Raw genomic sequence first — 26,377 nt, 5'->3', positions numbered from 1 at the left:
AACCTTATCTGAAGTCTGTCCTGTGAACCACAGATGTTTAAGTCCTAAACCTATAATTTGGAAGCTATTTGCCAATGCCCACTTCACTGCCTTTCTGTCATAATAGAGCCAGCCTTGCTTAAAGTATTTTCTCTAAGCCTGAGGGATTTCTGGCAGACAGAAGAGATGTTGGGAGAGAAATAGATTCCAATTAACTTGGCCACTTAGCTTTGATTGCTCTGTAATTCTGGGTAAGTCCCCAATATTTAGTAAATAGGGATAAGAATCCCAAAGATTAATGAAGCTCTGAAAATTGGATCTAAGACCCAATTGCTCAACTAATTCTGTTCTATAATTACACTCTCTCCACCCCTTCCCTACCCTGCAACCCATGAAAACATTGGAAGAAATGCAGTAAAGAAAGTTACATAAGTAAATGTAGCCCTCCTTTTTCAGTGAATATAATCCTACTTCACAACCCTGAGTTTGTGAAAACTGTGCCAGCAGATCACAAGCTTTGGCAGGTTCTCCAAGTCTGGAAATCTTTAGAGGAAGGAAAGTCTCAGCAACGCACTGTGACAGCTTTCCAAGGATCAGCCTTACTCAGCACAGAAACGTGGACTGGCCACTTGGCAATGAATTCTTTTCATTGTGGCAACCCATGAGAGAAAAAAAAATATAAAATGACCTTTCAGTCCTATGCACCCCTCTATTGCTTTTCACTAAGTTGCAGGAAAAGGATGGACAGAGCATGTTAAAAACCACATCATTGTTAAACAGTTTTATTAGGCTGACTGTTGACACTATTAATTGTGAGTTCTTTGTCCAGTGGACATAGTACTGGAGCAGTTGACGAGCATTAATGTTGACATTCTTGCTATGCACGTAAACTAGAAAACAAAAGGAAATTGCAGCTAAATTGAAGTATAGCTTACAGGCTAACCTCACAGAGAGAGAGAAGTTGGTTTTTATTGTGCTTCCAAGGGCAACAAGAAACATCATTTCGTGAAGCATTAGATCATCTCATAGTGCTCATGGTGATTGCTTGTAAAAAGACCACCATGTAAATAATGCAGCTTATGTACCAACATTTGCTGCAGAGGATGACAAAGTAGAGAAATTAAACAAAGAACTTGATAAGATTCTCCAAAGCAAATCACACATTGTTGGAAAATATGGCCTTAGGAGTAAGGAATGAGAGAGGTCAAAGACTTATGGGTAAAATACACATACTTCACGCCTCTATGTCATGAATACTTTCTTCAAGAAAAAAGAACCAAAAAGCACTTGATATGGTGAATAGCACGTAACAGCACAAAAAATTGAGTTTGATAATATTCCAGGACAGGAAATTATTTACTACTAGTGTGAGAGTCATTCCTGAATCAGCTCTTTATGTATGGTTCGACCACTAACTTGTTAAATCAGAGATCAAAATTAATATAAAGCCAGAAATAAGAATAAAATATGGGAAAAGAGATAATACATATAATCTAACTGCAGCGTAATATATTTAAACGAGTTAACTGTTACTAAAGCATGGGAAATTATGGACAAAAGAAACATTGACCCAGAATATACAGTTTCATATGGAAGGTCAACCAAGTTGACAAGGGCCTAAAAATATTAGGCTGAAGTTAGTGGTCCAACCATACATAAAGAGCTGATTTAGTAATGACTCTCATCTACCTCACTTGGTTGTTATGAGGATCAAATGAGATAATATTTGCAAAGCCCTTAGCACAGTCCCTGGCACATATTAAGTGCGATGTTACTGTAACTGTTGATGTTATTCCAAGAGAATACTATTATTTCCTCCTAACCCCCCTGCCCGAAAAAAGTTATCAAGGGAATACCGATGATGCATGTGTTATTTTCCATCTATTTAGAATTTTTGTAAAATAGTCCATGTTACAAGGAAACAGATTGTCTTTAGCAAGTAATATTCCACCCCACTTCTTTTTTTGTTGCCATTTTATATAATTTATTGAAAAATGTGGAGAATACAAATCTCACTCTTTTTATTGTTTATAAAGAAGCACTTGAATTGGTAAAGTGAAACATGACCTTAAAAGCTGTTTTTCAACAAGGCATTTTCCACATATATGTCAAATGCATGTGTAAAATTCTCTGAAACGTAAAAACATCACCCTTGTTCAGTCCGCCAATCCTTAATATCAAATACGGCATAAAACATTGATATAGCACACAGACCAAACTGAATGGGGATTTCCTAGAGATAGTGAGGTCCTCTAGATCAACACTTCTTAAACTGTGGGTGGCGACCCTATATGGAGTTGCAAAAAATTTGGCAATAGTAAAAGGTTTCTGAATACACAACCAAAAATTAATTAAAAATCAAACACGTAATAAATCCGACGTGTTTCTGGCAGCACTTGCCCGTGTTGCCTGGCACACCTTTACTGCAGCCTTGGTTCTGAACACATGACATGTGCCCTTTGCACTGTGCATGCCATCATGCCCACAGAGAGCCAATGAATGCTGCTGAAACACGAAAAGGAGTCACAAGAGGAAAAAGTTTAAGAAGTCCTGCTCTCGATGCTTCTGTTTGTTAGGGATTTTGTGCTAATTGCACAGTATTAAGCCCTGGAATGTTTTAGAGCTTCTTAAGTGAGATCTATAATTACTCAGAATTTGGGCCAGTAATCTAAATAGGAAAAACCAAATGGATGGAAATGCCCATTGTTCAGACTGTGTTAAACAGTTCAATGAACATCTGCCTATCAAGATTCTCAGTGGATATATATTTCTTGGACAGATATTCCAAGAGAACATTGAGTTGAGTCCATAACTAAACAGGAGAAAAGTGATCAGGATTCCCTTTGGCAGATTGCAAAGTACTTTTAAAAAAACACCAAGCTTCTCACTGAAACAGAAGCCCATTCAGGGTACTTGTTATTGTGTTTTGTTGATGTGCTGTTTTCTTTTTGGTGCAGACCTGGTATTTCATCAGTTTAGAGAGTTCCTCACATAGAAACTCCCTGCATACATGTAGATCAACACATCAGTCCTGGAGAGTTGCTCTAGCACCAGCTGGTTAAGCCACACATGCTAGCATGTGTGGCTTAACCTGACTTGAACCCAGGTCTTCTTGACTCTGGGGCCAGCTCTCTAGTCGCTAACCCATGCCTCTCCAGTAGCACATTTTGTTACTCAGTTGTTTTCAGTTGTCTAATAACTCTTCATGACCACATTTGGGGTTTTCTTGGCAAAGATACTAGAGTGGTTTGCCATTTCCTTCTCCAGTTCATTTTACAGATGAGGAAACTGAAGCAGACAGGGTTAAATTATTTGTCCAGGGTCACACAGCTAGTAAGTGTCTGAGGATGGATTGAACTCAGGTCTTCCTGACTCCAGGCCTAGCACTCTGTCCACCATACCACTTAGCTACTCAGGTATGAAAGAGAAGAGATGTCAAATTCAAACAGAAGCATATTCTTATGGGCTGAATACTGACTTAAAAATAACAAATTGATATCTGTGTTGTATTTCATTTTTACTTATTTTGTTAAACATTTCCCAGTTACATTTTACTCTGGTTTGGACTGCAACAAGTTTGACACCTCTGTAAAGCATGTCATCAAAGAAGTATATGAACAGAAAAGGATGTGGCCTGCTCACATAACAAAAAACAAGGAATAAGTGTTGGACAGTCCATGTGCTCTATTAGTCTCTTCTCAACGTCAGGAGCTACTAGGGAAAGCCCCTAGCATATTGGGTGGACCCCATGTTGCAGTCTTTTTGTAAAGAATGGATAGGAGTCCCAAAGAATAGACAGGCATTGATGGATTGCAGTCTATACCATTGAAGAGGTTACTCACATCAGTGAGATCATGGATCCATTGGAATATGTGAAATTTGAATAAATGTCTCAAGTTTTGCTTTTCTCCCAATAATTCAGTAACAAGCAAGCAGTTTTTAAGAGGATGCTGTGTGTAAAGCATTGTGTTAGATACTGGAAATATAATGCCTACCTTCATATTTTAATTGGGTTGGAAAAGAGACACTGTGTGCACAAATAAGCCTAATACAAAGTAAGGAATGATGGGGGCCTAGGAGAGAGGGGAAAAGATGTTCTAGGAAGATTAGATTTGGGAGAGAATACCTTTCATTTGAGTAGCATCAGGGAAAGGAGGTGGTGGTCAGGAATCAAGAAAAAACCTTCTTCTAAGCAGAAAACTTGAAAATTATCTTTGACTCATTTTCTTTCTCAATTTTTATCCAACATTTTGCCCGGTTCTGTATCTTTGAGACTTCTTTCACATGTGACACTTTGTTCTCTCACTACCAACATCCATATCCAGGCCATTTTCTCATTCTGGACTACTATAACCTCCTGTAATGTTCCATTAAGTACAGTCTCTCCTTCAGCATGTATCCTCCATATCAGTCATTGGACTGATCACAAAATGTTCCTTTCATCATGCCATATCCTGATTCAAGAATGCACAGTAGTCAATCAGATTTAAGTCTAGTAGGCTCTTCTGCATGTTTCAGCTCCTTATAAGAGGGACCCAACCTTACTCCCCATTGTCCTCAGACACTTGTTATCCTTGTGGCCCTGGGCAAGTCACTTAACCTCTTCCTTAGTTTTCTTGGCTGTAAAATGGGTATAACAGTAGCACCTACTTCTTAGACTATATAATTATTCTCCATTCCAGCCAGGCCTGATATTTTCCCCATAGATACAGCATGTACCTACATAAGTATATCAAAGTAAATAACAAGGTAATTTGCACAATTAGAGACAGAAGAGACTAGAGAAAATAGTCAGTTCATGTTTATTAAGTGCATATATGTGCCAAGTGCTAAGTGCTAGGGATACAGAGAAAGTAATAAGACAATCTCAGCCTTCATGGAGCTCACAATCTAATGGGGAAGACGACACATGAAAAAGCAGGGGTGGAGATAGGAGAGAGTTAAAGGAGTCATGATGAAATCTGCAGCCAAGAGTGGGAAATAATTAGGAGGTGTTGAGTTTCAAAGTTGATTTCATCTTACAGAATTATGAGTTTCTGGAAATGATGAAGCCCAGGAAAACAGCCAGGTGGGAAATGATCAGATGAATTCTCTGAGTGCTCACCTTAAATACTGGAGGGTCAGGGAAGAAATTAAATGGAACTACTCCAGCAATTCAGACAAGGCAGTGAGGGCCTCAACCTAGGTGAGAGTGGTGGATTTGTGAATGCAGAAAAGTGGGAAAAGGTGAGTGTGAAAAATGTTTTGGAGGAAGAATCAACAAGATTTGGCAACTAATTGAAACAGAGAAGGTTGCAAACCTGAGTTAACTGGAGGAATACTTGTACTCTTGACAGAAACAAGGAAGTTCAGGAGAGATGGAATGGAAAATACTGTATTCTGCTTTGGACATGTTGAATTTGAGATGCTTTTGGAATATCAAATTCAGAATGTTCATTCGATGGTTGATAATGTGGGACTGGAGCTCAGGAGAGAGTCTGGAGTTAGATTTATAGATCTGGGGGAATCATCAACACAGAAATTATAATTGAACTCATGAGTAAAAACAGAAAAGGAGGCAGGAGAGGACCTTGGAGTACTCCTCAAGTTGAGAGATGTGACATGGATGATAATCCAGCTAAGGAGACTTAAGACTGGTAGAAGGAAGGCTAGGAGAGAAGAGAATGTAAGAAACCTAGAGAGAGGAAAGTATTCAGGAGGAAAGGGTAGCCAACGGTTTGAAATGCTTCAGATAAGGTAAAAGTTTAAAAAAAAAAAGGCCACTTGATTGAACATTTAAAGATCATTGATTATTTTGAAGAGAGCAGTTTCAGTAGAATGATGAGGTAGGAAATCAGAATGCAGAGAGTTGAGAGAGAGAAAGGGAAGTAGAGGCAATGAATTCTAGGAGTTTGACTATAAAAGAGAGGAGAGTTATCAGACAATTTCTTTTTTTTAATTGATTCATTTTATTTTTAATTTTCAACATTCACTTCCACAAGATTTTGAGTTACAAATTTTTCTCCCCATCTCTCCCCTTCCCCTACCCCATGACAGCAAGCATTCTGATTACCCCTTCCCCTAATCTGCCCTCTCTTCTATCAACGCGCTCCCCCCCCCACGCTTCTCTTATCTCTTTCCCCTTCTATTTTCCTGTAGGGCAGGTTAGATTTCTATATCCTTTTGCCTATATATCTTATTTCCCAGTTGCATGTAAAAACAATTTTTAACATTTGTTTTTAAAACTTTTTTTTAAAGTTATTTTTATTTATAATGTGGTTGTTATTGTATAAATTGTTCTTCTGGTTCTGCTCACTTTGGTGAGCATCAATCCATAAAAGTCTTCCCAGGGTACCTTAAAATTCTCTTTTTCATTATTTCTTGCATTACATTCATATATGATGCTTAGGCTCTGGCTTACTGCCACTTGCACTGGCCCCAGAGCTCTGCTGCCTGCTTCTCCTTTCAGAGTTCTGGAGTTGAACAGTGAAGGATAGGGAGAGGGCTTATCTAATACTAGATTGCTCCTGAATCTCCATCACGTGTGCTCCTTCCAGTATCAATCAAACAGTTAACATTTAGCAGATTAATGTGGATTATTTTTTGCAGAGGGAAATTTCCAGATAGATGTAGCAGGGACAGAAGTGGAACTATTCTCCCCCCACTCTTAGAAGTCTCCTGAGCTGGGGGAACAATTTCCCGCTTGAGAAAAGTGAACTCTGATTTAAGGTATTGTCTGCCACACGTTCCCCCCGCCAAATTCATCTCTGAGTGTGGCATAGCCAATGGAAGAGTCTCTTCCTTGCTTGTGAGACACAGCATTTAGGCTCCTGGGTCAGTTCACTGCTGAGTGAGGTCAGTCAGGTTCATCTTCAGAGCTGGCTCCTCGCTGGGTTAGATGGCTGTGATTATGAATAGATTCACTAATGGGGTCTAGTTACTGGAGTCTCTGGTGGTTCTTCCTATCTTTCAGAGTTTACAAGATCATGATCTGGTCCAGCCTTTTTCCAGCACTTTTTCACCTCAGCTTTGTGTTGTCCAAACAGTTCGTTATAGGATAGAGATTTCTGGTAAGCCAGGTCAGGAAGGTAAGCTTATCTTCCAGCCAAGTGGTCATCTTTTCCAATAATTGCTGGCGTAGTTTTAGAACAACCCTCCTGCTGCCCTTTAGCTTTGGCTGAGGGATGCAGGACCTCTGAGTATCTGCCTCAAATTTACAGATGCCCGACTCAGGACTGCTTTTCAGTCGCCTGATGAGGTCTAATTTTGGGGCTGTTCCCAGATTCTTCTCTTCTCCTTAGTGGTACAACAGGTGGAGAAGAGGACGTGTGAATCACCCCTGGAAAGCATAGTGGGATCTTCTGAGTATCACTCCAGTTTCTCTTTAACCTGAATGAGGTCATCCAGTCTTGGCTGGAGAAGAGCCTGTGATTAGACAGTTCTTCCCAGTTAGCAGGGAACCATATGATGAGGTCTAGAGGTTTGGGGATGATGGGACCCCAAATCCCGACACACGGGTCCCGCCCGAATGAATTTGAGCCAATCCTTTTTTCAGACAGAGACAAGGTTTATTAAAGATCCGCCATATTGGCCAGACTCATATGGAATCTGAACATTAGTGAGCTATTGGCTAGGTTCTTAAGGAATCTGAGCCTGTTTTTAAAACTTTGAGTTCTAAATTCTCTCCCTCCCTCCCTCCCTCCCCACCCATCCTCATTGAGAAGCCCAGCAACTTGATACAGGTTGTTCACGCATGGTCATGCAAAACACTTCCATAATAGTCATGTTGTGAAATACTAACTATATTTCCCTCCATCCTATCCCACCCCCTCATTTTTTCTATTCTCTCCTTTTACCCTGTCCCTCCTCAAAAGTGTTTGCTTCTGATTACCCCCTACCCCAATATGCCCTCCCTTTTATAATCACCTCCTCTCTCCGTACCTTTCCCCCCTCATCCCTTTCTCCCTATTTTAGTGTAGGGTAAGATAGATTTCCATACCCAATTGAGTGTTATTCCCTCTTTAAGCCAAAACTGACGGGAATAAGATTCACTCATTCCCTGTTACCTCCCACCTCTTCTCCTCTGCTGTTAAAAGTGTTTTTGTGCCTCTTTTATGTGAGGTAATTTACCCCATTTTACCTCTTCCTTTCTTCTTCTACCAGTACAATCCTCTCTTACCCTTTAATTTTATTTTTTAGATAGCATCCCTTCATATTCAACTCACCCTGTGCCCTCTGTCTATCTATCTGTATCTATATAGATTTCGATATATAGATATAGATATATGTGCCCTCAAACTACCCTAATACTGAGAAAGGTCTCATGAGTTACAAAAATCATCTTTCCATGTAGGAATGTAAACAGTTCAACTTTAATAAGTCCCTTATGATTTCTCTTTCCTTTTTACCTTTTCATGCTTCTCTTGAGTCTTATATTTCAAAGTCAGATTTTCTATTCAGCTCTGGTCGTTTCATCAAGAATGCTTGAAAGTCCTCTATTTCATTGAATGTCCATTTTCCCCCCTGAAGGATTATGCTCAGTTTTGCTGGGTAGATGATTCTTGGTTTTAATCCTAGCTTCTTTGACCTCCGGAATGTCATATTCCAAGCACTCCAACATCAGACAATTTCTTGAGCATATGGTAGTATTAAGAAATGCGTTTATTTGCTTTTTTTAGGATAGGAGAACACTGGGCATGTCTGCAGAAAACCCTGAAGCAACAAATAGATAGGAAGGAATTAAGAAATTGGGAGAAGGAGGTTGAGATGATTGGAAGATCAGTCTTCAAATTAACAGGAGTCATTCAACAATAATCACAGCTAACATTTATTTAACACTTTTGGGTTTACAATGCCTTTTCCTCATATTATCTGACCGGACCTTCACAACAACCCTGTGAAGTAGGTACTACAAGTATTTTTGTCCCCATTTAACATATGAGGAATTTGAGCCTCATACAAAGACTAGTCCCTTGTCACATAGCTAGTAAGTGATCAAAGTTAGATTCTAATTCATAATTCTCCTGACTCAAATCTATAGCTCTTCCACTCTACCATGCTGCCAATCAGAATATTGGTAAAGAACATGTATTGGAGAACTGAATTGACCAATTCAGGCTAAAATATTCATGTAGGATAAAAGTGAGTTAGAGATCAGTGATAAAATAGGCAGATTCATAAACATGACAACAGGTTTCCCATTTACTTCTCCAAATACCTCAGATATAAGCTCTGTGCACTTGCCCTGTCATCTTCCACTATAATTTCTTTGCTCTGTTATAAGACTACTAATCTGTAGAATTTGACTGGTAGTATATGATTCATGGACAACAGACATGTGACTATCTACCTTCTTATCCTGCGTTCCGTATCCATATAGAAAATTTATTCATAATACTTCAGCCTAAAGAAGCAACCTCGTAACTGAGGGGAAACATCCCCTTCCTATCCGTCTTTCTGTACACCCTGGGAAATAGTCCTAGTTGCTACAGTAGATAGAAGGATTGGAATAATCAGAGCACTAGGACTTAATACTTTGATTATTCTCTTGCTTATCAATAGTTAATCAGCTTTCACTAAGCACCCTTTATACACAGCATAACTGGACTAGGTCCTGTGGGAAGTATCATGAGACAAGAAATATTTAAATGCTTTGAAACAGTAGTGCACTCTATGAATGTACAGTACTGTTGTTAGGAAGCAAATGATAGAGGCATGGTCCTCTCCCAATAAGAAACTTGGCAATGTTGTGGCGAGAAAAGAAAGCAACCCCCTCGCATTATGTATAGCATGGTTAGTTTGGTTTTTGTTTTTTATCTCTTCACATCTTTCTCCAGTGCCGTATTGTGGTGTAGAGGTGGCTGTAGATTGACAAGGCAGTTGTAATTAAAGTGCCAACTCCCACAGGTCCTGTCATACTGAAAAGGTTTCAGGTACAGGCATGGTGATAAAATGTGTCTGGTGACTGGTGACTAGCTTAGCTAAATTTGGGCAAAGGTCTGTTATCAAATTGTTGAATTTTATGGCCTAGGGAACTCTCGAAGATTGTCTGCCAAGGCGTAAAGAGGATATTATCAGTCAGGGAAATACCTCCATCACTGACATCATAGCTCCTTGAAATATTTAAGTGAATATACATTTGAGCATGTGTGTACATTTTACGTGTGTTTACGGTGACCAAGATCATTGCATAAGGAAGATAAAAAGAATAATAATAATAATAGCTAGTATTTGCATTGTGTTACAAACTTTTCAGAGTGCTTTACAAACATTATCTCATTTGATCTTCACAACAACCCTGGGAGGTAGGTGCTATTAGTATCCACATCTTACAGATGAGAAAAAAAAATTTTTTTTTTTAAATTTGGTTAGGCAATGGGGTTAAGTGACTTGCCCAGGGTCACACAGCTAGTAAGTGTTGTGTGTCTGAGGCTGGATTTGAACTCAGGTCCTCTTGAATCCAGAGGCGGTGCTCTATCCACTGCGCCACCTAGCTGCCCCCCAAATGAGAAAATTAAGGAAGAAGATAAATGACTTGCCCGGGATCACCTAATAATTATCTTAGGGAAGATTTAAACTCAGTTCTTACTTATTTCAAGTGCAGGGCACTACTAATACAGCTAACTGCCTGATAAGTTCAGCAGTAACGTGCAAGATGGAAATATGTAGGAAAATTTGTGAGGAGGAGGGTCTTGTGCAGAAAGGGTTTGATGGTTTGACAGCATTTATGGTGGGGCAAGGGACAAAGAGACAGAGGGGTCAAAGATAACTAAGGTTTCAAGCCTCGGTGATTAGAACATACATTATTGCCAGTTTTAGGGAGCTGGTTTAGGGAGAAAAATGAGTTTGTTTTTTAGATCTCTTGAGTTGTTGGGATGAGTTTGTGTTTTAGTGGGAAAATTGTGAACTAGAAATCAATGAGGCCTTCAGGGGGAGTTCTTTAATCTCTGTGAGTACGTAAAAGGGAAGGTACCAAACACCTTGATCCCTCAGGATTCTCCCTCAGTCTGAGGGGTATAATTGGCTGTGGTTTATAAGTATACATTTATCATGATGAAGTTGCAGTTTTCCATTAGTTTTGGGGAGGTTTTTAATCTTCAGTTTGTATTTTTCTTTTCAAAATGCTCTTACAACTGAATAGAATAGTTGAAATACTGTTCCTCCATCTGTTCTGCTGAGTAATAATTGAAAAGAATAATATATCTTATAATGTCTAACTTGTTGCTTAACATTTCCTTTTTCTTACAATATATTTCTGAAAACTTGTTTCTAGGATATTCCGTTAACTTGTTGCAGTACATAGCTGACTATTGTTAAAGCATCTGAATCTGCCCTGTTCAGCATGACCTTGACATCTCCTGCTTTTCGTACTTGTAGTAGTAGTTAGTTAAGTTTATTAATGAGAGCTGGTGACCATGGACCTACCACCTTTTCTTCAACTAAATTTCCACTTTGGCACAACCATTAAGCCCTTGTTGACACATGGTGATATAAATATACCTACCTAACCGGGTTGTGAGTACCAAATTAAATAACGTGCACAGAGCTTTGTAAAATCTTAAAAAATGATATAAATGAAGGGGCAGCTAGGTGGTGCAGTGGATAGAGCACTGGCCCTGGAGTCAGAAGGACTAGAGTTCAAATCTGGCCTCAGACACATAATATTCACTGGCTGTGTGACATGGTACAAGTCACTTAACCTCGATTGTCTTGCCAAAAACAAACGAAAAAAAAAAGAATGATATAAATGTTAGTTATTATGATGGAGCTAGGTGTTCTTTTCTTTTTCTGTTTTAGCTAAGTGTTCTTTTCTTTTTCTGTTTTGAGGTCTTTGCATATTTGTGTGTATATATGTGTGTGTGTTCCTGATTCAGTTGTATTGAACATTTCCCTTATTTTTTCTGTTCAAAATAGATTTTATATAGTGTAAAGTATAGATTTCTAAATTAGGGGTTGAAGATTATGGAATTATTTAAGATATGTAGCTTCATAAATTGAAAATTGTTATAGGTAATTTATTACTTGCAGAGCCTAAAGGAAAAAAAAATATTTGTCTGTTTTTGTAGATACTTTGCAAAATTCTATAAAGCAAAATAATTAGAAGAGCCTGATACTTACAATTGATTTCTGCATATAGTACCTTATATTATTGTTGGGTCCAGTATAAACCCAAATTCTCCTTTTGAGTTAAATATTGAAGGGGTATATAGCTTTGTTCAGTTGTATATTTTCTGTTATAAACTTTGATCTTCTAAATAAAAATATTTTAATTTTATGGTGTTTAATTCAAGTGTGTACCAATGATGTATGTGTGTTTTGTTTTTTGTTTTTTGTTTTGTTTTTTGCTGTCCTAGTCACGTGAACTGGAAATTTCAGTTTATTGGCGTGATTGGCGATCTCTCTGTGCAGTAAAATTTCTAAGGTTAGAAGATTTTTTAGACAACCAGCGACATGGCATGTGTCTCTATCTGGAACCACAGGGTACTTTATTTGCAGAGGTAATAAACCTGATTGTTTCTTTTTAAAAACATAACCATATATTTAACTACATAAGTAAAACATTTAAGAATTAAGATATGGTGGCATAGAAGAAAGAATCTAGACCCTGGCACTGGCTCAGGTGTCAAGGATTTGAGGTCTGGTCCTCTGTGCATCTCCCACTGACTTGACCTTACCTTCCTGTGCTTCCCTCCTCTCTAAAATGGGCACACTCCACCAAGGGATGGCTCGGGCCCCATCCAGGCCTCAAAGTAGAGGATTCCAATTGATTTCATAGGATGGAAGCCATATGGACTCTATAAATTTACCACACTTCCTTTCTACAGGTTACCTTTTTTAATCCGGTTATTGAAAGAAGACCAAAGCTTCAAAGACAAAAGAAAATTTTTTCAAAACAACAAGGTAATTATTTTACTAAGAAAACAAATTAGCATTTCTCTATGGTGAGATATTAAAGTGCTTCATAATAAAATCTAAATGGGGTTCAGAAAACTGAGAGCAAGGCTTTTCTGTGTTCATTGTCAAACTACAGTTGATGCGCTGCAGAAAAACCTAGTGATGGATGGTTTAAAACCACTAAAAAGGCGGCACGCTCAGTTTGTTCTTCATAAACTATAAACACATGAGTACGACTTTTTTAATTATGGCTTTTGGTAATAGAGATAAAGAAATCACTTGCACTCTTGTCTTTTTATTCACAATATCCACAGGCAAAACATTTCTCAGAGCTCCTCAAATGAATATTAATATTGCCACTTGGGGAAGGTTAGTGAGAAGAGCAATTCCTACGGTAAATCATTCTGGCACCTTTAGCCCTCAGGCTCCTGGGCCTGCAACAGTGCCTGTGGTTGATGGGCGAATTCCGGAACTAACACCACCAGCGAGGTATATGTCTTAAATTTTTAAGGAGGGTTTACACAAAACAGTAATTAGAGAATTTTTATATATGTTGAACCCAGTGAATTAGTTAAAATTCTTATTCTTCCTTTAAGTAGGAATATGAAGTTAGTATTTTTATGTTCATTAGAAGAATCTCAAACTGACATTTAAAAAGAAAAATCTAAAGACATTTTAAAATAGGTACCTTCAGTTTAGTAATTTTGATAAATGATTTTCTCTTCTACAAGTGACCCTACAGTAACCAAATTGGACTTTGAACTTGAACCAGAAGCACCTCCAGCCCCACCACGTGCATCTTCCTTTGGAGAAATACATGAACTTTCAGAATTAAGAGTTTTGGATGTACCAAGACAGGCAAGACTTTTTTTAAATATGTAATTTATTTTTGCCAAACAAATTAAAATTATAAATATGTAAGGAGAAATTTTGTGATATATTTCTAAACTTATTTAAATAGTATCGTTTAAATACTGTGTCTACAAACAGATTGTGTATATTCGTGTACGAAATTATCCCAACTAGATATAGTAAATAAGAGCCAACATCTTAGTCTTTAAGAGTTACTGAAATTAACAATTTGATGTTCTAGTGACCAATTTCAGATGAAAATTTCCCAAGTCAGAAAGATATTAATTTCTGTTATGTGTCACCTTGTCTGAAACACACAACTCATTTTACCATCTGACTATGCTTTGTTTTTCATTGTAGCCTATGTTACAGTTATCTAATTTCACCTCCCTCCCCATTAGACTGTAAACCCCATGAGTTCATTTACACTGTCTCTTATACAAACTTTATGTCTGTCTCAGAGAATAGTGTATTACTCAGAGCACAGTTGGTACCCAATAAATGTTTATGGAATTGAATATATTCCATGAGCTACCAGGGGACCATTCCTATATGAGAACAAAGTGTTCCACCTGGTTAGATCACACGTACTTGTTTGTTATTTCAACTTCATTAGACCACATTCACATTTTGTTTAGAAGACTGTGTTGCCTCTCAAATTATTTAACTTCACTCTTACCTAACTGTGGGTGTGTTCTTATATTTTTTTAAAGGCTAATTGATGTTTTTCTTAATATTTCATAGGATTCAGAAACAGTTTTTAATTTTGAAAATGACAGAAATAGTATTGCTTCAAAAAAACAAACTGAGTATGAGCCTCCTATCCTTCAGTCAGGCCTAGAGTACGGAAGTATTCAAGAACCTGAGGAGAGAAGGTAATATAAATTATGATAAATATGAAACTGACTGAATAGATTTTCATTTGTAATTTGTAATTTATTCTAACATTTGTATTGATAATTACTCTTTTTCAGATCTCCACAGAGATTTCAGTTTAGTCTTCAAGACTTTAGGTGTTGTGCCGTATTGGGTAGAGGGCATTTTGGAAAGGTATGCATTTAAAAATTTTTTTCTTGACTAATTCTAAAAACAAATTATACTGTTTTAACTTAGAAGCAGTCTCACCATTTTTGCAAAAAGGTGAAATACAAAGTGTAAGTAAGTAACTTGCCCATAACATTTCTATATTATTGCAGGTGCTTTTGGCTGAATACAAAAATACAAATGAGATGTTTGCCATAAAAGCTTTAAAGAAAGGAGATATCGTTGCTCGAGATGAAGTGGACAGGTTAGTTTAAAGAAAACAAACTAAAATTATTTGATGTTCATTTTTAAGGAGTGAGTTATTTTATGTACTGAAGTGTGAGTCTTTCTCCATACCTTGTGTAGTATTTTCTTTCTACATTTCATTCTCTTTTTGAACGAATTTAACTGGTTAATGAATTAAAATAAAACATAATGAAATTCAGAAATTAATAATGGCTACAGCATTTTTGCTCTGGAATTCAAAATGATGTTATCAAAAGTAGGACCGTTCTCTGAATGTTGTGAAAAGAGGGCATAACTAATTTTATGAAATTGCCCTCTCACCATGTTTCTTAAATGTCACTTAATTGATGGTCACACAACAGTATGGCAGGTAAGAGCCAGCATCCTTTTAAAAAAAAAAAAAAAGCAACCAACTCACTTAGTGCAGTCATCCCCAACTAGCAAGTATCCTTTATCTCTCCTCCCCTTCAGGGCCAAAATTATTGAGAAAGTCATCCCAACTCAGTGCCTCCATTTCCTTTCCCCTCACTCATTGCTAAACCATTTATAACTTTCTTCTAATCTCATCATTTAACTGAAGCTGTTCTCTCCAAAATAAAAGTGATATATTAATTGCCAGATCCATGTTTTTTTCTCAGTCTTCATCCTTCTTGACCTCTTTGTGGCATTTGATGCTATTCATCACCCTTCTCTTTGGAATATTTTCTGACACTACTCTCTGATGGTTCTTCTTCCTCCTGCTCTTTACCTTCTCTTTCTCCTTTGCTGAGCCTTCACTGAGGCTGTAGATCCATAAACCATACTTTTTCCCAAGGCCCTGTCCTAACATTTTCTCTTCCCCCTCGCCCCCCCATACTATTTTGCTCAATGATCTGATCAGCTCCCATGGGTTCAATTACTTCTGTACAAATGATCCCTAGGGCTTTATATCTATTCCTAGTTCTTTCTTGATCTCCAGTCTCATATTATTCACTGCCTCGTGGACATCTTAAACTAGATGTCCTATAGATGTCTCAAAATTACCATGTCCAAAACAGAGCTCATTATCTTTCTCCCTAGAGTTTCTTCTTTTCCAGACATTTCCTCATGAAGTCAAAATTTAATTTAATTAAGCTTCTTTTTGATCAGTTCTAAATTTTAGGGAATTTTCTTTTCTTGGGTATCATTTTGTACTTCTTATTCCAAACTGTTAATTCTCTTTCCAAATCATTCCTCCTTAGCTCCATTTCTTTTTTCCATTTTTTCCTCTTATGCTTTCATTTGGATTTTTTAAATCTTTTTTTGGGGGGGGCGAGGAGGGGGCGCGGGTAAACCTCTTCCTGGAATTCTAGTTGAACTTGTGTCCGGGCTGTGTTTTTCTTTGAGGCTTTGCTTGTAGCTGTTTTTGAGTCATTCTTTTTTTTCTTGGTTTGTATCTATGGTTCCTGCCACCATAATAGCTATTTGTGGTGGATTCTTTTTGTTTGTTTGTTCATTCTTCCAGCCTACTTCCTGGCTTTGGGTTTATGTTATGGCCAGTCTTTGCTCACTTTCCTGGGGAATGTCTGAGTTGAGTTTTGTCCTCTTGGATCTGTCTGCTGCTTTCTTGGTGTATTGAGTGTGGTGTTATTCTAGAATCTCACCAACCTGCAAGTTTTTCAGTGCTCCCAAAAAGCTCTGCATGTTCCTGATCAGGATTTAGGTCTACACAGCCCTTCTGTTGGAAGTTCTAGTAGACCTTTGAACCAGCCAGGAGGCTGCACTGGAGAGGGACAGAAGTGCTGGTTCCCTTTGGTCTGGGAGCCTGGCTGTGGCTGTTCTGCTGCAGGATTCAGACTGGGCGGGAGCCTGGGACCACTTCGAATCCCCTCAGCTCCTGCGGTCAGCCACACAGCTGCTGCTTGGTTCTGGACTTGTTCCCAGCTCATTTCACAGTCTTGGGCCCACAACCACCCCCCTCACCTATGGCCACCACCCCACTGTAAAATCTTGGATCTGTGACCCAAAACTGGGTGGGGAATGACAGTGTTGCCATTTGGAAACCTGTTCTCATACCCTGCATAAGATCAGACTCTTTTTTGGGGGACCTCTTCTTGCCCTGGTGCACAGCCTTAGTCTTCTTTCAGTTCCTGTGCAGTCATGAGCCTCATGGTGCCCCTCTGGCAAGACCTGATCCCAAGGTCCACAGACTGCTCTCTTTTCTGCTTGTCTCCTTATGCCAGCCTGGGCTAGGAAAATGACTTACTGTGATTTTTTCCTAGATTTCCCAATCAGGACTTCATCAGGTATGTTTCATAGATCTTTGTGGAGGAGCTGGGCTGTATATCATGTCTGCTCTTCAAGCTTCTTGGCTCTGCCTCACCAGATCTTTGACTTTTTAGGGCACCGCCATCCTCCCACTCACTCAGGTCTACTCCATTGGTGTTATTCTCACATTCACTCCATGTATACAGTCTGTTACCAAGTCAGTCAGTCGATCCATAAACATTTATTAAGCACCAGCTAGGTGCCAGGCACTGTGGTAAGCTGGGGATACAAAAAGAGGCAAAAGATAGTCCCTGCCCTCAAGGAGCTGACAGTCTAACGGACCAAGTCTTGTTTCTACCTGCGTAACATCTTTTGTATACATCCTTTTTCTTCCACTTATACAGCCACCACCCTGATAGGCATGCCTTCTGGTTCATCTCCTTGTCTCAGGCCTCTGCCCCCTCAGTCCATCACACACTCAGCTACCAAAGTGATCTTCCTAGAGGGTAGGTTGGATTGTGTCGCCTCTTTCCTCCATGCCCCCCAGTAAATCCAGATTCTCCCTGTTAATCTCCAGGATCAAGTAGCACATTCTCTGACATATAAAAAGCCCTTCCCAGCATTCTAGTCTGTAGGCTTTCCTTCCTCTTCACACAGTCCAGTGGCACTAGTTCACTGGATGTTCTCCAAACAGAAGACTCCCATCTCATGACTCTTCTTTGGTAATGGCTGTCCTGGCTTCCTGCAAGACTCAGATCAAACCTCATATTCTTTTAGAGACTTTTCCCCATCCTTTCTTCCCTTCATCCTCACAGGAAGGAGATTACTTTCCACATACACTGTATATGTCTAGTTACATGTTGCTTCCATGTAAGAATGTGAGTTCATTGAGGCAGGAGCCCTGTTTTTGCCTTTCTTTTTATCCTCAGGGCCTGGCCCCTTGCCTGGCTACAGAGTAGGTACTTAAGTAGTCTTTAAAGTGGTTGGCATTTTGGTATACTAGAAAAAGCCAATAGACTGGAGTCTGAGATCTAAGTTCACATACTCACTCTGACTTTCATTAACTGTATGTCCTTGACAAAGTCTTTACTATGTCTCAGTCTTAGCCTCCTCATCTATGAAATGGAATTAGTATTATTTGTATATAGTTGTGAGGAAATTTTCTTAAATTGTAAAGTACTGTATAAATGTGAGCAGCTACCATTCTTCATTCTAGGTAAGAATTCATGTAACATTAAAGACCGAATTATTTTGGACCCCTTAAACGAATGATTTAATGAACACAAGAGTAGTATCAGTGTGATTATATTGATATCAATTAAGTGAATTACCTGCTCTCAGGAAAGTAGCAAATGGTGAAACTCAAACATTTCAGTAGATAACAGGTCTTGTTTTACTCTTTATACTTTTTTACCTTTGAGAATGATCTATTTCATATAGGTTCATGTCCATCTTCCCACAACCTTCTTTTCCTGTACTTTTATTTTCTTGAAATCTTTTAATTAAGTTATGTTTTACCTATAAGAGCTTATTGAACATAAATTGTATAAATACATTTTTATATGCTTATTCTAAATTGCGGTGGCTATGTTGGTAAATAATAGAATTAGGCAGTTTGGTTTAGTGGATAGAAGGCTGCCTTAAGACTATAAATCTGGGTTCAAATCCACCTCTGACACATACTGGCTCTGAGGCAGGTCTCTTAACCTCTCAGTGCCCCGAACACCTGTCTAAGAGTCTAAGTTAAAGGACACTTAATTGTTATCTGTTATGGCTGAAGGAATTACCTATCCCAGTCAATTACTTGATAAACATATATTAAGCACCTACTATGTGTAGGCACTGTGCTAAGCCTAGGGATACAAAAAGAGGTCAAAAATGGTCGCTTCTGTCAAGAAGCATACATGATAAAGGAGACAACAAGCAAGCACATATGTATGTACAAAGCAGCCTATCTGCAGAAAAGTTTGGAAATAATTAATAGAGGGAAGGCATTAAAATTAAGAGGGTTTGGGAAAGGCTTCCTATAAAAGATGGAATGTTGGTTGAGACTTGAAGGAAGCCAGAAAGGTCAGTAGTTGGAGTGGAGGAGGGCATGAGGGACAACCAGAGAAAAGCTCAAAGCCAAAAGAATGAAGTGTCTTGTTGTGGAACATGCCAGAGGCCAGTGTCATTGGACATGGAGTATGAGGGGGGAAATAAAGTGTAAGAAGGCAGGAAAAGTTGGAGGGGGGGGGGGCTAGGTTATAGGGCTTTGAGTGCCAAACAGCGCATTTTGTATTTGATTTCAGAGACAATAGGGAGCTGATGGAGTTTATTGAGTAGGTGGGGCTGACGTGATTTTACCCTTTAGGAAAATCACATTAGTGGCTGAATGGAGGATGGACTGGAGTGGGGAAGAGACTTAAGGTGGGCAGATACATCAGCAGCTAGTACAGCAGTCAAGGTGTGAGGTGAAGAGGGTCTGTACCAGGAGGGGGGCAGAGTCAGAGGAGAGAAGGGGGCATATTTGAGAGATGTTGCAAAGGTAAAGTTTGCAGTCCTTGGCAACAGTTTGGATATGGAAGGTGGGAAAGAGGGAGAAATCCAAGATGTGAGCCTGAGGGACTGGGAGGTGTTGTCCTCTGCTGTAATACCAATGAAATTACAGATCCAGATTGGAAAAAAAGGAAAGAATATATATGCTAAAAGAGTTAAACAGCAGCAGAGTGGCTTAGTTCATTCATTGTATAACAAGGAGCAGTATCATTTACTGTAAGAAACATGAGGTCATGAGATCACCTTTCAATATTTGGAAGGAATATGTATCTCATTAGAATAACATCTATTACTCTTCATGGGAAGCTGTGTGATGCAGTAGAAACCGAAGTCTTCTGGCTTCAAAATCTGTTTTTCCCTGCACTATCTCGATAGATAGGTAGATATGACTGAATAGATAAAGTACAAGGAAGAATGTGTACACGTGTGTGTGTGTGTGTGTGTGTGTGTGTAAAACAGACGTGTGACCTTGGATATGTCATTTGACTTTTCTGATACTGTTTATCATCTTTAGTAGTAAATGATGCCTTTCCAAAAGCCCCTACCTCACAAGGTTGTTAAATTCAGAAAATGTACATTTAAAAAAAAAATCAAAACATTTTAAATTGTGAAATACCATATAATAGGTAATATTAATAAAAAATATATATTTTCAGCATGCTTAGAAAGTAATCAGAGAAAGCATATATAAGAATTTAGTATATCAGTGCTGTGGTCCAAGTTGAATACATCCACTTAGATTTTCTTTGTTTACTTTCACTCTCTTTTTTCTGCTACCTGAAATCACACAGAAGTTTTTGTCAGTGTTTCCAGGATTCACTGGAGACCACATTCCTTGCTTGGCAGCATTTGATAAATCATCCAGTTAAATTCTCCCATTGCATTATTTGCCCCTTTATTTGTCATGTGGAGAGTCAGCCTGGCAGAGTAGACAGAGCTAGCCTCCAAATCAGGACAAACTGGGTTCCTGTCCCACCTCTGATCCAGGCTGACTCTGTGTCCCTGGGCAAGTTACCTTACTAAGCAGTGTCCCCTGGCTCTCTTGTTACAGATCTGCCATGGCAAAGGGCATTTTCTTATCTAGAGTTCCTAATAGCCAAGAAAATCCTAAGTGCAAACCAGAAAAATAAAATTGTAATGTTGATCATTTGGCATAGTGGAAGCAAATCCTTTTCTTTCCTGGAAAAATTTGACTTTATTTCAGAGGAAGAAAGTAGAAGACCTATCTGTATAAAATGATATTATGGAAAACTAGTGCTGACCTCTGCAATAATCCTTTTCTTTTTAAATATCTTTCAGCTACACAGTGCATTGCTCAAGCCAGTCCTTGGTAGGATACACTTTTTAATTAAGTAAAATCAAAATATTGTTCATAATTCAATAAAAAGGAAAATATTAGGATGGACTTCAACACAGAACTCAGGTTGTTATTCTCCCTAATGGAAATAAATTCAGAATCAGAAAATGTGGTTGATAATCCTCGATCTTCAGCTTAATCTGTTTCCTTTTACCACTTAGTAAAACATGGGCAGCTAGGTGGTGAAGTGGATAGAGTACCAGGCCTGGAATCAGGAAGAATAGCTGTGTGACCCTAGGCAAGTCACTTAACCCTATTTGCCTCAGTTTCCTCATCTGTGAAATGAGCTGGAGAAGGAAAAGGCAAACCACTCCATTATCTTTGCCAAGAAAACCCAAAATGGAGTCACGAAGAGTCGGACATTATTGAAAACAGTAACAACAAAAAACATGACATTAATATAAATATTATTAAATATCACACAAGGAATATATAATTCAAATGTTTTTGGTGTAATTGAAAGGAAGCCCATTGTAATTATAGTTATCTTGTACCAACATTAATTCAGTGAATATTTGAGTACCTACAGTGGACCTAGTGCTGTGCTGAGCACCACGGAAAGAGCCAAAAAGAGCCTGGTCCCATCAGCCATGCTCTGCCATGTTTGCTGGGGAGATGGGACAGATGTGTATGAAACTGTTTTGGAGGAGAAACAGGAATGTCAGGAAGCAACAGTTCCCCACCAGTCATTGGACCCTGTATTACCAGTCACAGCTGACCGAGACTTTCCTTGTCATTCCTTGAGATAATGAGGATTGCCCCACTTAGGGTCAGGTGGCTGCCACTTTAGCATGGTATGGAGGACAAAAAGAAGAAAGACAAGGTAGGTTGGTTATTAGGTAATAAGCTAGCAGAAAAAGGGAAAGGGAGGGGAGAATAGGGTAAAGTTAGATGCCAAAAGGGTAACGGAAAGAAAAAAACAAAAAACTAATACCTCACCTACATAGCCCTGCTATGAAGTTTTATTTACATATATTACTGGGGTTGGAAAAAGGTCAGAAGAAAGATCCAGCTCTTTGTGATATAAAGTAGCAGGATTTAAGTGCCTGGGTAATTCAGAGCTCCCCTGGGTCTTAGTGTCCATTTTCTTCTAGAGGAGCCAGACTTTGAACATGTGGAATGGCAGGGATGTATAGAGAGGTCGTTCCTAGAGGAGAAAAAATGCTCTCATTTCCTTCTGTGGGACTCCTACCTACTTTGACAACTCTCACTTGGAAATACCTTTGGTAGGGTAAGGGAGAGTGCCAGGAATCAGAAAAGTCACTTCAACTGGAAAAATTCATGGATAAGTGAAGTTATGTAGAATAAAACAAAATACAAGATAGACTTTAATTCAGTGTAAGTCAGTAGCAGCAAAATAAGTAATACACATAATGAGAATTTGGAATAAAACCACTTCAAGATTTGGAGGGTTTAGAGAAGGCCTCACAAAGAAAGTGATTTGAGTTCCACCTCAAAAGACAAGGCAGATGCAGAGGGGAAACCACATGAGAATGTACTTGAGAATTAACATGGCTTTGGAGAATAAGGCTCACCCAAGCTAAAACAGAATATTGAGAATTGGTGGAAAATTAGGGACAAATCATTGATTAATCTTACTCTTCTTTTTGTTAAATGTTTAAAAGTTATAGATTAGAAAAATATTAATGATTATAAAATAAGCCTGTGAGGATCAGTGTGTATAAGAGCCTCTCCTTCACTGGTATCTGTGTTCCTAGGTTAATAGTCACCAAACATTTCTGAAGCACTTTCTCTGTGCTAGTCACTGGGCTAATTGCTGGGGATATAAAGAAAGACAAAAATAGGTTACATGCCTTCAAGGAGTTCATTCTAATAGGAGATATGTATATGTTTGTAAATAGAAAGTAATCTCAGAAAGCGAGAACAGTGGGACCAAGAGGTGCCCCCGTTCTGCCTCAGGTGGGATTTGAGCTAAGTATTGAAGGAGTACAGGTGAAGGTAGGAGGGAGGTGAGGGGGCGGCATTTGAAGCACAGGGGACAGGCACACAGAGGCAGAGTTGGGAGCATAAGGAGCAATGAGCGGCCACATCACTCAATCAGAGAGTCCGTGGAGGGGAAGAAAGTACAGAAAGGAGGTGGATGGTAGGAAAGAACCAAGTTGCAAACAGCTTTAAATTCCAGAGAATTTCTCACATTGGATTCTGGAGATATTAGGGAGCTGCTGGAGACAGTGATCTTTTGTTGAGCAGCAAAGATGCTACTATAACCTTGAACAAAATACACTCACGTTATTTAATGGTAGGCTTTTGTTTCAAATCAGGTGAAAAACAATAGAAAAATCAGTTTTTAGGTGATTATAGACGCCCTTAAATATAGAATCTAGCCATTATTTTAAATCTTCATTTACATTAGAACAAAACATCTTCTCAAGTCAGTCACATTTCCTCAGGATGCTTTATATCTCCCCATAATCCAGATTTGCCAAATTTAGAAAAATGATTTGACTAAGTGTTTCAGTATTCATGTAGAAATTCCTTAGGATCATACATCTGGGGCTAAAAAGAAACCTTAAGGTCATTTAGTCTAATACCTTCATTTTAGTAAGATTTAAATGCTGCTTTCACTTCCTTTGATCTCGATGAGTCTATGAATCTCATATTAACATTTTCTTTACAATTTTCTAGCATTAAGTGTCTGTTGGAATTTTAAAGTGAATGCACACATAAGCCTAAAGCTTTAAAAAAAACAAACAAACTGGCTTTTAGATTTTGTGTTCACAATTAAAAAAAGATTGTAGTATGTCAGGGGTAGGAATTCATCTGCAGAAGCTGTTAAATGGAGTCTAGACAGTAGTTCATAATAGCTACATTTACTGTCACTATTTAAAACTGAACAGGTGGCTCATATAATCTAGATGACAACTATATTAATATAGCATTTAAAATACCATGCTGCTTATATAACACAGCAGGTAGACTTTTAAGCATTGTTATAATTATATTTAATTTTTAAAAACCTATTAGCCATGAGATCCAGGTCTCTGTATAAAAACATCTTTACAATTAATTTCATTTTTCAAATGAGTTCATGTTAAGATTCAAAACACTTTAGAGTGAAATTAAGGATGATGGGCCTACATCTTGCCACATTGTGATTTGCAGTTTCATGTTCAAGAATGCGTTGAAAAATCTAATCAAAACCCTTTTTAGTATAAAGCATTGCTTTTTTCTTTCTTTCTTTCTTTTTTTTTTTTCTTTTAAGGGAAGTATGCCTACCTGCTTTCTAGTAAGAGCAGATACGTTATATCCTGGGTGTTCATTGAGAACATAATTATAAAATATGTAGTTACTGTAGAATTCTCAAGGGAATATTTTGGTCAAGGAGTCAAGTAAGTAAAGTGTCAAGGTTACATTAGATTCTGAGAATATTTTGAACTGATTTGTTTTGGTTTAATAGAATTAGAAAATGTATAGATTCAGTTCTACATTTAATATGTCGCCACTTAAGTGTTTTATGTAAAAAATAAAATTTCGTTTAGTTAAAAAAAATGAACTTTGGGATTCTATTCAAATTCGACAAATTACTATAGTTTCAGTTTTTAGTTCAAGCTTCTTGATTTTATTATCTCTTTTCCTTGATTTTATTATCTTTTTTTTACTTAAACAAAGATTTACATTAGGTCTATCCCAGGTAGCTTTGCTTCCCAATCCCAACCATCTTAAATATATGTTGGTGATCACAAATATGAGTGTGGATAAATCAAAACAGTTCTTTCCTGACTACTGGAAAAAACATAGCGTATGTGTTAACGCTGCCATCCATAAAGAAGTCTATGGTATAATCATATTTTAAACACAACATTAAGTTAGTAGGTATGAGATTATAAAATATTGCTTTATTTCTGAATTCTTATTTAGAGTTAATCTTATAAACTTCTTGTTTTCAATATTTATATCTTGCATATCTTACTGCTTTTTTGCTCTCTAGAAAGAAATTGTTAACACTACTGGTAATCAAGCACATGCAGATTATGATTTCATATCTATGTATGCACACACACTAAAGGTGTGAACCTAGTCAAATGTTTAGTGCCCTTTCCTAGGCTTTCTGTTCTCTGTAGCAGATAGTCATCATTTTAGTTGGGAAAAGTATAAACATATTATTACTGTGCAGTCTCCTGCAACATTATGAAAAGAGTGTCACTCACAGGATCATAGCCTTAGAGCTCCAGAACAACTCAGAGGTCATTTAGTCTGGCTTCATTTATGGTGAGGAAACTGGGGCCTTAAAGAGGTCTTAAGATCCACAGTCACACAGGTATTTAAGCACTTAGAGGCAGAATTTGAATCTAGTACTCAATCTGTTGTACCCCTAATATCCTTCAAAAATGCTATTAAATTCTCAGAATTGGCACTTTGTTTGAGAGCCAGGCTTCTAAATCAGGATCTTTACAAAACACCATTTGTGGCTGATAAATTATCAGTGCATATAATGACTTCGGTTATGAACTCTATTTCAGCCCTTTCCTTTCACTTCCTAGTAATCAACTAATACTTTTTTTATTATCTGTAATCAGAAGTAGTATGGAATTCTATGAAGAATTTGACCAGATTATTGAAAGCAAATCAGTATTTATACCTGGATGCCCAGTGGCTTAAATGCAAAGGTGTGAGCACTAAGGAAGACTGCAGAAAATAGAGTTTAGGCTTAAGAAATGAAAAAACCAGAAACTTCTATATTACTCAGATAGTTCACACCTATATAGCATGTTATTCTCTTCAAGAAGTAGATACTGAATATGGCAGGTTATGTGAACAACAACACGAAAAATGAAACTGGCATTTAACAGACAGGAAATTATTTCTCTGGGAGTCATTTCCTGTCTGCTAGTGATATGGAAGTCACCAACTGTGGGATTATGTTTAGTCTAACTAGGTAGAGCAAAGGTCAGAATGAACTAGAAGAAAGAATAAAGAGTAGGATATATAACTTGCAGTTACAGCCATTTAACACAACCTATTTAAACTAGCTCTTGACTGAAAAATGCGTAAAAATAAGGACACTGACTATCACCATTTCATAGAGATATCTCACCAGTAGAATCACGACAAAGGCCAAAAAAGCCCAGAAATTGCTTCAGCCAGCAAAAACATCACCTCTTTGCCAAATGAAGACCCCACAACAGCCAATGGCAACACTGGTTTAGAGCATAGGTCTGTCTGTATGCGGAACATTTGTGTGGAGGACAGCAAAAAAGACCAGACATTATAATCTCATGATACTCTCAGGAACATTTATAGATAAAATAGCAAATAGATAAT

At 38.1% G+C, this 26,377-nt stretch overlaps 1 protein-coding gene across 3 annotated transcripts in view; it reads left to right on the top strand.

Moving 5' to 3' along the window:
• LOC114031066 (serine/threonine-protein kinase N2) overlaps positions 1 to 26,377 on the top strand; it is a 170,512-nt gene that overhangs the window by 113,691 nt on the left and 30,444 nt on the right. For all 3 annotated transcript variants that reach the window (XM_027846085.1, XM_027846083.1, XM_027846084.1), the window contains exons 9-15: positions 12,312 to 12,455; positions 12,783 to 12,858; positions 13,167 to 13,341; positions 13,584 to 13,710; positions 14,449 to 14,579; positions 14,679 to 14,754; positions 14,901 to 14,992. In XM_027846085.1, the coding sequence (XP_027701886.1) occupies positions 12,312 to 12,455; positions 12,783 to 12,858; positions 13,167 to 13,341; positions 13,584 to 13,710; positions 14,449 to 14,579; positions 14,679 to 14,754; positions 14,901 to 14,992 (821 nt within the window). The remainder of the gene's footprint in view (positions 1 to 12,311; positions 12,456 to 12,782; positions 12,859 to 13,166; positions 13,342 to 13,583; positions 13,711 to 14,448; positions 14,580 to 14,678; positions 14,755 to 14,900; positions 14,993 to 26,377) is intronic.

The sequence above is a fragment of the Vombatus ursinus genome, unplaced genomic scaffold, assembly GCF_900497805.2.
Source record: "Vombatus ursinus unplaced genomic scaffold, bare-nosed wombat genome assembly UNPS02015035.1, whole genome shotgun sequence".
Classification (NCBI taxonomy): Eukaryota; Metazoa; Chordata; class Mammalia; order Diprotodontia; family Vombatidae; genus Vombatus; species Vombatus ursinus.
This window is presented reverse-complemented; position numbering and strand designations above follow the sequence as displayed.